This window comes from Mastacembelus armatus, chromosome 18 (genome assembly GCF_900324485.2).
Source record: "Mastacembelus armatus chromosome 18, fMasArm1.2, whole genome shotgun sequence".
NCBI lineage: Eukaryota > Metazoa > Chordata > Actinopteri > Synbranchiformes > Mastacembelidae > Mastacembelus > Mastacembelus armatus.
The window spans coordinates 4,412,543-4,427,506 of record NC_046650.1 but is presented as its reverse complement, the minus strand read 5'-3'; the positions used below and the strand labels follow the sequence as shown (position 1 = coordinate 4,427,506).

The window sequence follows — 14,964 nt, the reverse complement described above, 5'->3', positions numbered from 1 at the left end:
TTCACAGCCTTACTGAAAATTGTCTCTAGGCTAGTGAATTATGATAATAATAAAGAAGAAGAAGAAGCTTTATTGTCTTATTGTAAAAACTTGGCTGAACATCAATCCCGAGCCTGCTTTAATGGTACCCAATGCCCAATGGTTACTACAATGATACATTGGCAGTGAACAGACTTAACACTACACCTACATCATAGCTGCTGCCAGTGGAGGTGCTTGCACATCAGCTGTGCAGGTACATAGCAAGTCGAAGCTTAGAAATCTGAAGACTGTTGTATTTGTGTGTTTTCCTCTTTAGTTTCACTAGCAAATTCAAGTTTTTTTTACAGTGCAGTTATGGTGAATTGTCGTTAAACTTAGTGCTCGTCTTGATCTGTGGAAGAATGCCAGCAGTTTTATGCAGTTTGCTTATGTCTTACCAGCATCCATAAACCCCAATCGGTCTCGTTGGTCAGAAATCTCCAAGATGCTGATGAGACACTGGAAGTCAATCCAAAAAGATGGAGGGGTAGTTGAGTTCATTCAGTCCATCATGTGTCACTTGGGAGTCAGCAGAATAGTGAACAGCCTCTTTTTATTTTTGCCAGCAGACTGAAAGATATTAGTTTGGAAGGAAAAAGCTACACAGACACAAAGGGAGCCATTAGGGAAACAGTGGGTGAGCAGAGCTGTATTGGGCCTGATATGCAGTAGCATGATTTGTTGTCTCTGTATTCATGTGTGATCGCTGTCCTGTCCAAGCAGATGACGACACTGCCAGTCAAGGTAAAGGTGAGAGCCTGCTGGAGAACCTGGGAAGGAGCTTACACACTGAACTTATGAAGGTATGAAACATGGATGGATGGTTACTTATTGAGATATTTGTAGGTATACTGAAAGATTTAAGATTTCACATTTTTTGTACTTGACAAATTGTCTCTCCTTGTGTATTGTGGACCTGTTTATTAATGTAATAATTATTTATTTGTAGGGTTGTTTTTATTGCCAATTACAGTGCAGATGATAGTAAAAAGAAACAGAAAAGAAAAAAACAATTTCTCTAAATCAGAAATTTTATTATATTAAAATACTTTGGATTTCTCTGTATTTTTCAAAATGCTGTTGTGTAGAAATGTCTAGTTGATTGTAAAGCTGAAGAGCAGCTGTATCTCTAGCAGTATTTACTCCACAGAGACTCTGCCGCTTTAACATGTCCACAAACCCAAAGCTATGCAGACTACAAAGCCCTGTGTGCTCTGTGCTGATGCTTCTCTGTTTGCTCTGGGCCACTCCAGCACAGCTTCTCCCCTTCAATGCAAAAGATCACTTGAGTTTGTCTGCAGGCTGGACACAGTGAGCGCAGAGACAAGGGGAGGAGAAGTGGGCAGATGGATTAAGGCTCTTACTGTAACCCGAGGGTTTAATTTGTTTGTCTCCATTAGACGCCATTCCTCCTCCTTCTGTCTTGGTCTGCTGACTGGTGTTCTCCTCATTTTACTCTGTGTCTGTGTTGGTCTGTGTTGGTTTAATAGCCGAGAAATACTGGCGGGCAGTGAATGGACAGTGTTGGTGCATTGTAATGTAAACTATTATTCTTTTTTAAGCCACAGTTTTCATTTTCCTACCTACATCTTTTTTTTTCCCTTTCGACTTCTCCCATTTGGGGTCACCACAGTGGATCAATTTGTCTGCATGATCGAATAGATTTTCCTGACAATCCTTTTTCTTTCCCTTACGTTCCCCCACTCTGTGTCTACAGTACACCAGGGAGACAGACCAGCTCAATAAGATCAGCAGGAATGAAAGCAGACAAAAGCTTTTCTCTTTGGATCCTGAGACACAGGTACAGAAGGTGCATCTTTGAACTTTTTTGCTTGTCCAATGATTTATTTATTTCAGTATTGATTCAAACTGTTTGATTTCTCCCGCTCTCTGTACCATTCATCCTGTTCACCTTTCCTCGTCTCCCTCCCTATCCTACATGCATCTCCTCACTTTTCCTCTGATCTGTCCTGCTTCCTCCTTTCCTCTCCTCCCCGCTGTCGACCCTCCAGAGGTTGGATTTTTCAGGCATAGAGCCAGATGTGAAGCCATTCGAGGAGCGTTTTGGTCGCCGCATCATGGTCAGCTGCCATGACCTGACCTTCAGTCTCCAGGGCTGCGTTAGTGAGAAGGGCGATGGCGTCCTCACCAACGTATGTTATCACCTTATTTCACTCATTCAGACTCTTTCATGTTGTGCTTTTGTAAGCCTACCACTGCCTCCTCTGCTTTCTGTGTTTCATATTGTCCTACTAGGCTCATGTTTACCTGTTAGAAAAACATTAAATGGAACTTGCACTTGAGCATATCTAACCACCACACACAGCTTTCCTTCTCTTCCACTGCCCTCAGCCTCTGCAGTGCTGGCCCAGATTATATAACTTCATAATTTATATTGGCCTGTCTGGAAGCAATGGAAGTAACCAAGCCAACGTAACACTAGAGGAGAGACAAGACTGGAGCACACCAATGGATTAGCTGCTTTTAATGGCGCAAACAATCTAGATATTTCAACACAGCTGTTTTCATCAGAGTCTAGGAAATGTCTAATGTATCATGAATGAAGAGCTTCCACGTGTATGAGGCAGCAGTCTGGAGCGTGTTTGGGCTCTGCCTTTGTCAAAGGGGATTGCTACAGTCATAAAACACCGAGTTACTGCATACCGCCTCCAACTGTTTGCTACTGCATTAAAGAGACTGGTATAAGAACTGACCTGACTCATGTTTGTAGTTTAGAAGCAGCACACACTCTTTTCCTCTTCTGCTCCATCATATAGCCTTAATGTTTAAGTTGGACTGAGTGAGGCCTGTCCTTTATGTAGAAACCACCCAACCTGGCATAATGGAGGTGGCCTACACTGAGTTGTTTTGGTTTTCTGTAGCACACGTATAATATTACATGAGAAAACAAGTTCAGTTTAAGATCATGAAGATAAACAAAATGAAGCTAAATGAAACTAGTGTCAAATATGATACACAGAAAAGTAATCAGTCATAAATTGATTATGAAACCCCTCAGCCATCTCCCTGCTGTAATCCAGGTGGAACCCTTCTTCATCAGCCTCGCTCTCTTCGATGTCTCCAAGAACTGCAAGATCTCGGCCGAGTTCCACGTCGACCTCAACCCGCCATGTGTCAGAGAGATGCTGACTGATGCCTCGGGCCAGCTCTCACCTTCATCGGACTCAGATGGAGGAGGAGGAGGAGGAGGAGTAAGGGAGAGAGGAGGGGGAGGTGGAGCCATGATGAACGGAGACTCTGGAAGAGGGAATGGCTTGCCTGTTCTTCAGAGGGTGTCTGAGGCTTTGCTGCGCTTTCCCACACAGGTAGAAACATGATAGAGGAAATTACTAACTGAATCACCGATGTACTATAAGGTTGCTATTCAGGACTGGCTGTGAAACCTGAATCACTGCTCTTATTCTTACCAACACCCACAATGTTCCATTCATTCTGCAAGAGTAAATTCATGTTTGCTGTGTTGCATTTTGGGGGTTGGTGTAACTTGATTATTACACAGGGCTTTGATCATCATGTCGGGTTAGAGGTTTGCTGATGTGAAAGTGATTCACTTCCTTACTCTTTAGTTTTTTGAAGAGTGACTCTTTCATAGCAATTAGCCCACATGAAGAAACAATTAAAAGCTATTAGTTCCATTCTGCGGATTGCTTTGCTTTCCAAGAGAGATGAACTGCAGGGAGTCACATGCCAATAACCTTGTGACCATTAGCTCCTCCTTTTGACAAACCTATGTGGAAGTAATAACACCAAACAACAGTGTGCTCCCATATGAAGTAATACAGCTTACTTTCAAACTTAAAAAAGGATACAGGTGAAGATATAAAGAAAATGTGTTTAAAAAAAATCTGAAGACACAGATAAATTGACCGGAAACACGGGAGATAACCTCTGTGTACTTCAGTGGGTTATGTTCTGTGCGTTGTGCCCTCAGAGCAAGTGAAAGTATAAATACAAAGAGTACTGTAAAAAGTACATAGTAAGTAAGTAAATGTAGTCTATTAATATCTGCAGTTTATAAGAAACACATTAACTCAGCATCATCAGTGGAACATTCTTGTCAGCCTACATTTTCCAGGCCTTTCAGGTTGTGTTTTTTTCAAAGCAGCTCTCAGTCCTGCCTTGCTTTGAAAATGGCCTTACACAGCTCAGTGAGGTGACAGACTGCTGAGTTACAATTCGACTATAACACTGCTCAGATTTCACACACTAACTACAGCTGGCCTGGGTAGGAGGAGGGATAACTGAGCACTTGATGGATTCCCTGCTCTCCTCTGATGTCAGTGGCCTCTGCTGACACTGTGACAGCTCAGTGATGGACCTTTCTACCCAAATACATGATAAAAGTGTTTTTCTGATTGATTCCTCTCATTTAAGTGCTGTGCTTTCCATTTCCGTGCCATCGTCGTGTTTGTATTTCCAGATGGTGAGTGTGTCTACAAACAATTCCTTGGTTTATGTCCTGGCCTTTAAGAACTTTGAAAGGATCCACATGAGATTGCAATTTAGCTCATTCAGCTATCATTTGCAAGTGATTTCAGAAGTTTGATTATGTATTTAAGGACATTTTAGGTGCCGTCCCTTCTCTCTGCCACATTTCAAGTCAAGGGTCTATTTAGGAAAACATAACACCCATGTGTGAGTGTAGAGGTCGACCGATTAATCGGGCCGATTTATGCCATTTTTTAACATAATCAGCATCAGCCGATGGCTGAGCACATTAAGCTGATTAACGGGCATGCGTCCATGGCAGCCCAGTGTTGTCCATGCACATAAAATCAACACAGAAGAAGCAGCGGTGGATTTCATGGTGGAGATTAAACCACAAGTTGAACCACAGCAAATACAGCTGCTGAATGTTCTGACTGTAAGCATTGTAGAAAATTGATTGTTGATATTATTAAAATTAGCTGCACACTTGCCAGGTAATGAGCTAACTGATGCATTTAATTATTCCAGTTCATGTGGAGATGAAAGGGCAATGACATATAGTATTACAAAACATTGCAAATATGCTACATCAATGAATAAAAGAAATTAAGTTTCATGTTTACAGTAAACTTAAATAACATCACTCCACATGGCTAATTTGCATACATCAACACAACCACATGGCTAATTACCAAACTGCTATGTAGCATAGAAAATATATTGACAGTACATTTATGAAGTAAAGCATTGGGCAAACCCTAATTGTAAATATAAATCTGTTCTCCCATAGGTATGCAATTTGTTTTCCGAAATAAAACAATCAGGTACAGGTCAGAAAGTGAGGTCAAAATGACAATATCTGACTGTACTGCCCAATATTTCAATTAGAACAATCTTATAAATGGCTGTGGATCAATCTATACCTTTTATTAGATCATAGATTCTGTGATTGTATGTCAAGTTTGCAATTTGGTTGACAGCACAAAGAAGGAGGGAGGGGGACAGATAGGGAGAGAATGGGAGAGATCAGGAGATGTCAGCAGAAAGAGCACTGGACCTAAGATACTGTATAAATATCACATTCTGCTTTGGAGCTGAACACCTCTACAACTCTAATCCTAGAATTGCCCCTGACTTTTAAACGAAAAACTCAAATGCCCTATAAAAGAAAATTGATCCAACATAGTCAAAAAATAGGCATGATAAATCGGCATTGTTTTTTTTTTTTCTCCAAAATATCGACCATTGAAAAACCTATATCGTCAGCCTCTATGTGAGTGTTTTTCTTGGCTTTGTTCAGAGTCCTGCAGGTGCTGCAAGCTCAGCACACACACACACACACACACACGCCTCTGTCTTTCTGTCTGTCTGGCTCATTAATGTGAGTCAGTCACTCAGCTAGACTGGTGCCTGTTGTTAATTTAGCAGCAGTTAAGTTCTAAAACATAAGCAGATACTCACTTTCCATTTCCATGACAAGAGTATCATAGCAACAGGCTGAAAACAGACACAACTCAAAGGGAGGATGAGTATTGAGAAGAGAATACAGCAACCAGTGACACTTTTATATACAGTTTGAAACTCATGCACTTATTGTTTACATTCACCATCTGTGAACCTTCTATACCAGCTGGACAAATGATATACATACATATTAACATTGTAGGCCCTACCTCTGTGATTAGTGTGCCAGCATAGCTCAGCTGACCACAGTTTAATTTGGGTGCACTGGGTGTGGTCCAAGGACAGAGCCTCCCCCTGCTTACATCTCTGCACTACATCAGCAGCTGTCTGGAAACCTCTGCGCCAGTTCCTTACATAATTCACAAATCAAATACAATCGTCCAAGTGCGAGTGTTAAGGGGTTTCAGCAGTTTTGTTCCAGTTACAAACCAGCAGTGGTTTATATTTGCTGAAAGGAGCTGCGCCATGAGCTATTCTGGGGAAAAAATGTTGAATGGTGGGGAAACAGGAGAGGAGACGATGGTTATGACTGCGAGTGTGACTAGGATGTGTGTGTGTGTCCACCAAAATAGTATTTTCTAAGATATCTATTATTAATGTGCAGTTTGTGATGTCTGCATTTATTTGATTTAGAGCTGTGTTAACCACTACAGTGCTGCAGCTACTCCCACTCAGTTTCATTGCTTAGATCTTTACCATTTCCAAACTGCTTTCACGCTGCTTCTGTATCGATTTTTATTTCTGTTACCGGAAACCTCCATAGAGGGTTTTCCTTTCTGTGTGTGCATATTAATATGACCAGCATGGCCTTGTCCGAATGTAATTTCTGTCCTGTTGAGATGGTTTGTGTGAACTGACACTACAAGCTTAAAGGCAGCACCGTTTCACCAGACCAAAAATAGATATGAGCCCCATGTGGTTTTCCTGTATAACTTCAGCTACCAGCAGCCACTTCCCCCTGCACTTATCTTGCTGAGAAGCAGCAGATGAATTGAAATGTGCATAGACATTTTAAGTTGGAATTGCTGATATATAGATATATATATATATTTGAGTTCCTAGCAGTTTGGAGGAAGTCGTCTCCCTAAAGTCATGTATACATCAAATGTGGAGAAATCCTACAAGCAGGGTTGAAGGGAAAAACCAACTGAATTACAACCACAGATCTTGATTAACACACTATTAATCAGCCTCTTCACTCAATGTCTCCCTTTGTCCACCAGGCTATCTTTTCAGTAACCAACCCTCATGCAGATATCTTCTTGGTGGCCCGCGTGGAGAAGGTGTTACAGAACGGCATCACCCACTCTGCCGAGCCATATATCAAATCATCAGATATGAACAAGGTCCAGCATTTGCTTTTCATCTCATTTGAACACATACACTTTTTCTCTTCCCTGTAGATTTCATGATTTCTGTTTGTCTTCTTCCATGTCATCACAGACTGCTCAGAAAGTGCTCAAAACTGCCAAGCAGACATGTCAACGCTTGGGCCAGTACAGGATGCCTTTTGCCTGGGCTGCCAAGTAAGAACAGAATAATCCATGAGTCAATATAATACGTGGTAATAAATCTGCTTATGTGATTTTTCTTTGGAATGGCCTTCCACAAATGCATTAAAAGATATCAGCATAATAAGATAATGGATTGAATTTTAAAACCTAAATGCCCTTTCATTTATAATGTATAAATGTTATACGTCATCTATATTATATGCTTCAACATGCAACCAGTAGATGTGGGAAAAGGTTAAGCTAATATGTTATTTATTCCAGTTTTGTCCTTTTCATAGAGATTTCATAGCAAAACATGTTAGAATTAAATCTTTATGTTTATAATGCTAATTATTCATGTATTGAAATGTGAAGCAAAAGCTGCGATCGGGTTAGTTGAGGGCAGAGGGGCCCAACCCTGGTTCTTGAGGACCACAGTCCTACTTGTTTTCCAACACTCCCTGCCCTACTCACTGCTGATTACCTATATCAGGTGTGTGTAACCAATCAGAAGATGAAAGATACCAATTCACTTTTTCTTAGCCCCCGCCACCTTTATCTGAGATGGTATCTTGCAGCTTCTGATTGGCTGAACCCACCTGATATAGGTAATCAGCAGTGAGTAGAGCAGGAATAGTTGGAAAACAAGCAGGAAAGAATGAAAAGAAAATAAACTTAAACTTTGACTTAAATTAGCCCTCTATATTTAATAAAAGCAGACAGGGCTTAAAGTTTATCTCTGACAGTCTGAAAGATGAGTATTTTGCTGTAGCCATGTTGTGTGTTTCCAGGCAGGTGTTTAAAGATGCTCAGGGCAGCCTAGACATGGATGGGAAGTTTTCTCCTCTGTATCGCCAGGACAGCAGCAAAATCTCCACTGATGACATCATCAAGCTGCTGGGTGACATCAGGAAGTAAGTCATCACGGCTCTTCTGCTATCCTAGCCAGGACTTAGTAACTAGGGTATGAAACTTTTTTTCACACTTCAAACATTTGTGCCTTTCACGTCTGGATTTCAAATGGCAAGGCACAAGAGACAGTACTCGGCATTGCCACATGGATGGTATCACATGAACACACAACACGCTGTAAATTTAAAAATGTAGTTTATTCACACTTAGTTGCACCTTCATCTTATTTTGAAACTCCTCTTCAACAGACCCGAGAAGAGCAAGCTTCAGACCATTCCTGGACAGCTGAATGTCACCATCGAGTGTGTCCCACCTGATCTCTCAAGTATGCTGACATTTCTATCCCTAAACTGACATCTGTCGCTACCTACTTTGAAAACACACTAACCATTCCACCACTTAAGATTTGAAGGAGCTGCAATGCATTGTTACTTTGCATTGTGAAAAATATTGGGTTTGAAAATAGGCATTTTTCAATATGACATTAAAGAGCTTTGTGAGCCTGCTGTGGTTAAATTGGACAGCCTAACAATAGATTTTACTGTATATTTTAGTCAGTATCATTTTCAGTTCTGACTTAGGGTACAAGAGGCACACTGCCTCCCTGTGATCACTTAGGCATCTACAGTTGACTCATGTTCACATTTTGCTAGTGCTGATTATATCGAAACTGTGGTATGTGAAATACGGAAGTAGAAACATGGAAGCCTGAATGTCTTGATCACCAAGATTAAAGATCAGAAACTGGTAACAGGTGCAAAGATCAACAATATGAAACAACAAAAGATATAAACAAATATTCCTGTTCCTGGAATGCAAACAATTCAATCTAGACCTACAGTATGTTGAAAAAAGAAAGAGACAGGAAGGTGATAGAGAAACACATCATTTTGAAGGGGTGAGTTAGCAACTACAGACATGCAGTAACCAAAAGTGTCTTTGAGGTCACAAAGGCAAGGATAAGGAGAAGGAAAGAAGGATGCATTTTTGGTGACGGAGCGTACCCACATGGAGGAGAGAGCATGTGGTAGAATTTTTCAGAGTTATAATAAAGGATAGACCGCAGCATCTTGCATCAATCGCAGCAGTGAATAAAGTACTCAGAATGCCTTCCAGAAGGTAGTTATGATAATTGTTACTTTGATGAAACCATAGTTTCCTGTGCAGCCCAAATCCTTGTACATTCATCTTACAAGGACTTTTTTTTGTTTATCAATATTCATGCAAATTTGAATGGACAACCATGTTTCCATTGCCAACTGAATGCCCCTAAGCTGACTCCTCAGGCAGTTTTCTAGGGTGCCACTGGAAATGTGAACCCAGCAGTGGAGGCTTGGCTCCCTAACCTGTGTGCTGTGTCCCCAGATACAGTGACTTCCTCTTACATTCCTGTCAAGCCCTTTGAGGACAGCTGTGAGCGGGTATCAGTGGAGATTGAGGAGTTCCTCCCAGACGAGGCCAAGTACAACTATCCCTTCACCACCTACAAGAACCAAGTCTACATCTACCCCCTACAGCTGAAATACGACAACCAGAAGACGTTTACCAAGGTGTGTGACTCAGGATCAGGCAGGATGGAGATGCTGGGAATGACTGATGAAAATTAACCACATATCACTGACTGGACTCTATGATTAAGTGACTGGTGTAATGTTTTGTCTACACCAGGCAAGGAACATCGCAGTCTGCATCCAGTTCAGAGATTCAGATGAAGAAGGCGCAGCTCCTTTAAAGGTGAGGCATATTCACTGTTTGCATGGTACCATGTGAGTGAGATTTATTTGAATTTGTTGTCTCAAAGAGTATGTAATCTTTGAATTAGTGTTGATTGCATATAGTGGTATGTGAGTGTGATTGCAAGGATTAATCTGATATTTTCAAAATAAATTTAAAACATGGGGCAACATGGTGACTTAGCAGGTTAGAGTGTGAGTGTGTGAGGTTGTTTGTCTCTATGTGGCCCTGTGATGGACTGGTGACCTGTCCAGGGTGTACCCCTGCCTTTCACCCAGAGAGAGCTGGGATAGGCTCCAGCAGATCCCTGTGACCCTGGTTAAGGAGTAAGCAAGTATAGATAATGGATGGATATTACCTGTGATACTGTAATGTACCTTTACCATTATAACACCATTACCTTTTCTTATAGAGTTTTGATTATTTCATTTTAAATCATTAGAGTATTGTCAAAATACTTTTTATTTCTTCTAATATTTGGTATTCTTGAAATAGAGAGTTTTCCCTATATTGGATTTGTCTTTGATAAAGAAATTTTAAATATGTTATGCTTTTCTAACTACAAATGCTTTTGTAAGTTACATGGTCACATAACAGAAAATACAAACACAAGGCAAAAGTTAGATATTAAGTTGCAGACTGAACACATGAAATGAAGTGCAGCAAAGAAGGAAGAAAGGATAACTTGTGGAATGTCGAAGTGAGGTTTGGTCAGTAGCAGACATGATGAACTTTCCTTTAAATTGCTTTACACAAAGTGGAAGTCGGAGTGTGGCTGAGGGGCCAGAGAAGGAGAGAGGAAAAGCTTACAGAGAGTGGTTATTATAGCTGGCAAAGGAAGATAATGGCCACCCGCTCTCTCTCTTCTCTTCCTTTCTATTTTTCTCCAGCCACACGACAGATATTTGTGGGTGGAAACAGTCATCAAAGCACCATGGATTGTTTTGCGTTTTACTTTTCCAGAGGGTGAGAGGGAATCAGAAATTCCTTCACCTTAACTGCCAAAACATTCACACTTGATGTTTTTTATTGAAACACAAATATCACCGTGCCGTCAAGCGTAAAACAAGGCGAACGGTTGTTGACAAATAGAGCAGGGGCCAGTGGCACAACTCTCAGGAGATTTAATCATCCAGCTCAAGGAAGCTCTGGGTTTTGCGTAAGACACATCTGACTAAAGGAAATTCTTTTGATGCTCTGGGGAACAGCAACGTGAAAGTTCAAGATGAGATTTTCCAGATGATTGGAATGGAAAATCCATTGATATGTTAACAAACTGTTGTCTTTGTCCAAAAAAAAAATCTCTTGGTTGACCTGTCAAACCCTCATTCATGAGCTCAGGTTTGATTTATTTGAAGCTGTGTAAAAGATTACTAGTTCTAGCAGTGTACACATCAGAAAACAGTGGCTTTCTGTCCTTGTGTGGTACAGTACATGTATGAACAGGGCAGCCTCTCTGGCTGATAAGATTCCAGACAGCTCCTCCAGCTACACCTCAACCCTCATCCTGAGTCAGATAATCAAGATTCCCATCTGTCATCCACTTATTGCTGCACTAGAGACCTAAATATGATGTTTTCCATGGTGGTACGCAGACCTATGCACCACCCATAGCGCTACTGTTCCTTGTGATCAGCAGGAACACAACTGTGCTGAAATCTGCTTCGCCCCCAGCTCTATCACCACCTCCAGCTTCTTCCCAAACTGGGCTGAGAACTCGAACCCTGTCCTCTCTCTGAGCCTCTCCCATCCTCGAGGCTCATCCAGTCCTCCTGCTAAAGGGTGCAGCTGTTTTTCTGGTCCTGGCTCCTCTCAGTCTCAATTTCAATCAGTTGGCTCCAGAACTCTGTCCTTCCTCTGGCCAGGGCTGCTCATTATTGTTCATTAGTGATGACTACAATTGTTAGCATCCTAATTACAGTATCAAACCAGCCGTCAGAACAGATCTGAATGTTCCCTTTCCCCTTTGTCACCCCTCATTAGAAATATCCTGCCCTGGTCCGGCTTGACCTTGCTACAGCGATTCATTTTTCCCACAGAGCTTTGACTGTGCAGTGTTTTTCAGTTTGTTTTCCAGAGTTAAAAGATTCCCTCAATTAAGTCGGCTGCTGGCTCTATTTGCAATTTGGAAAATAAAATGAATATTTATGTCACCACCATATGTGGAGTCAAAGTGCTGCAATTGTTCTGTGTTGGTTTTTTGTCATTATCATGCAGCAGAGGAAGAAGGGCACTGCTGCTTAGTTAACAAGGCCTCAAAATACATATAATTTTTTATGATGAGGCCTCTAGTCAAATCAGTGCCCATGCCCATGATCATTTCAGGCTCCTGTTTCTAGTTGCTCCAGGCTTTGTTTAACTTCTTGGTGCTTCAAAGGTGCATACGATGACGGGTTTGCACGCTCAACCCATCTTTTCTCCAAATATTGTCAGTAACCACAGATTTCTGAGGGCTTACTCACCGCCTGCCCCAACATCAAAGTGCCAGAGCTGGATGACTGATGTACCTCCTTGTCTTTCAGTGCATCTACGGCAAGCCTGGAGACTCACTGTTCGCCAGCAGCACATACGCAGCCGTCCTGCACCACAACCAGAGTCCAGAGTTCTACGACGAGGTGAGAAGACTTCACGAAGTCTTGGCTCTATAGATTCTCCGGTTCATCTGCAGTTGTATAGGCCTAAGTGACTTACTGTAATCATTCCTGAAGTCAGACTTCTCAACAGTCACACATCCCAGTGCAGACATATCTGCGCAGTGGCACACTCACAGGACAAAAACAATCTCTGTTTGAATCAAAATCCTTATGTTGTACATTGAAATGTCCTATATAAAAGTGATTTATTAATGTATTAAAGATTCTGACATTTCAGGAGTCAGGATTAGCCTGTCACAGGCTGTTTTCCAGGAGCTTTAGTTGATTAAGACAAGAGTAGAAATTCTACTAACTGAATGACACATATTCATGTGATTCTCTGAAAGGTCATTTTAGTTCATAACACTCTTAACCAATTTGTTTGTGCGCTCAGCACTCAGTCTGCACTGTATCTGTGGAAAAACAGTTTAAGGGTCTGTGCAGCATGTGTTATTTCCTGTGAGAAAATCAGTGCGCCAAGGTGTATGTGTCCTTGCTGCTGCTGCCCCCTGTTGGATACAATGTCTTTCATACATTTCACTAAAGGATACCTTGTCACATATATTCTTTGGATTTCAGAGTTAAATACAACTACAGTTGAAATTAATGTTTTTTTTTGTTAATAACTTTTAGGTGTTTGCCCTTGAAAGTGTTTAAAATCCAAAGAAATATGAAGCACCTTTGATAATGTTGCTTTAAATAACTATGAAATCTGTTATTGGTATCAATATGATCATGTTCCTGCGATTATAAAAAAAATAAAGTGATGTTAAAGCGGTGGCCTCTTTCCACTGTGTGCAGGTGAAGATTGAGCTGCCTGTCCATGTGCATGAGAAACACCACATCCTCTTCACCTTTTACCATATCAGCTGTGAGTCCAATAGCAAGGCCAGCAGCAAGAAGAGAGAGGGAGTAGAGTCACTGGGTAAATCTGGAAGATATTTCTTTTACTGTATCATATACTGACTTTTTAATTGAGATTATTTTTCTGTTGCTGTTGTACTGTTGGCAACATGCTGCTTTCAAGGTTTTGTTGATTTACAGGATTTTAGTATGTACTTCATCAAAACTCTGCTAATATTATGCATTCCAGTTGGTTACTCCTGGGTGCCTTTGCTAAAAGATGGGAGGATGCAGTCGGTGGAACTCCAGCTACCTGTAGCTGCCACCCTGCCTGCTGGATACCTGTGTCAGGACACCAGGAAGGTAGAACCACAGACCTGGGCACCAAAACCCAGGGTCTGATCTAGCCCTTTGAGCTAATAGACAGTATCTCATTCATGTTTAGCAGTAAGAGTGCTAGCATATGAGCAAAATGTCAATATGAGCAGTGTTTTCAATCCTTTCCTGGCAAAAGTAAAGCACTACAGACAAATTCTGTTTTGTCTGTCTCATTTGAACAGTCCCAACCAGATATCAAGTGGGTGGAAAATGCCAAGACACTGTTTAAAGTGAGGACCCATGTTGTATCAACAATATATGCTCAGGTACAACTTGAATCTGTTTTTGTTCTTTACATACTCACGAACATGTAAAGCTTGCACGAAGGCAGCTGGTATACAGTGTCATACTGACTTGTATGTTTCCTCCACAGGACCTGCATTTACACAAATTCTTCCAGCACTGCCAGCTGATGAGGACGACATCAGAGGGAAACTCAGCAGAGCTTATCAAATACCTGAAGGTGCACTTATTTCAGGGCAGGGCTCATTTCCAGACACAAAATTAATATTCCTGACAAATAGCCATAGAGAATGATGCGGTTTTCAGGTGAATCTTCTTGGATGAAATCACCAGACGTTTCTCAGACAATCCCAAATCATACCTGCCGTGTTGTTGCTCTCTTTGCCTGCAGCAGGGTGATTCTCTTCTCACCTTATTATTGTTTTTTTTTTTAATAACTTTTCTATTTCTTGCTCCCACTTTTTTCCCCACAGTGCCTACATGCCATGGAGACTCATATCATCATCAACTTCCTCCCAACAGTGCTGATGCAGCTGTTTGAGGTGCTCACAGCGGCCACCAAAGAAACCCATGAGATTGCTGTCAACTCTCTGCGGTCAGTTGTTCAGTGGTGTAGAATGTGGCTTCAGTTTGTGTTTTTCCCTGATAAAAATACTCACAGTCTTATCATTGGCCTGCTCTGTACTTTCAGTGTGATTATACATATAGTCTCCAGATGTCATGAGGAAGGACTGGAACACTACTTGCGCTCCTTTCTTAAGGTAGCATGCCAAAACATACATTCAAACAAAGTT

The 14,964-nt window shown here is 41.3% G+C and overlaps 2 protein-coding genes across 4 annotated transcripts in view; both read left to right on the top strand.

The window, feature by feature from the left end:
* The window catches only part of LOC113122302 (nectin-4-like), a 192,898-nt gene that overhangs the window by 78,805 nt on the left and 99,129 nt on the right, over positions 1–14,964 (top strand). The gene's annotated exons all lie outside the window — the stretch shown is intronic.
* The window catches only part of dock11 (dedicator of cytokinesis 11), a 49,789-nt gene that overhangs the window by 10,402 nt on the left and 24,423 nt on the right, over positions 1–14,964 (top strand). For all 3 annotated transcript variants that reach the window (XM_026293497.1, XM_026293483.1, XM_026293491.2), the window contains exons 10-26: positions 745–824; positions 1,739–1,822; positions 2,034–2,174; positions 3,063–3,347; positions 7,158–7,280; positions 7,378–7,460; positions 8,219–8,341; positions 8,588–8,664; positions 9,705–9,889; positions 10,008–10,073; positions 12,596–12,688; positions 13,508–13,631; positions 13,800–13,912; positions 14,110–14,193; positions 14,301–14,390; positions 14,644–14,765; positions 14,862–14,931. In XM_026293497.1, coding sequence (XP_026149282.1) covers positions 745–824; positions 1,739–1,822; positions 2,034–2,174; positions 3,063–3,347; positions 7,158–7,280; positions 7,378–7,460; positions 8,219–8,341; positions 8,588–8,664; positions 9,705–9,889; positions 10,008–10,073; positions 12,596–12,688; positions 13,508–13,631; positions 13,800–13,912; positions 14,110–14,193; positions 14,301–14,390; positions 14,644–14,765; positions 14,862–14,931 — 1,943 coding nt within the window. The remainder of the gene's footprint in view (positions 1–744; positions 825–1,738; positions 1,823–2,033; positions 2,175–3,062; positions 3,348–7,157; positions 7,281–7,377; positions 7,461–8,218; positions 8,342–8,587; positions 8,665–9,704; positions 9,890–10,007; positions 10,074–12,595; positions 12,689–13,507; positions 13,632–13,799; positions 13,913–14,109; positions 14,194–14,300; positions 14,391–14,643; positions 14,766–14,861; positions 14,932–14,964) is intronic.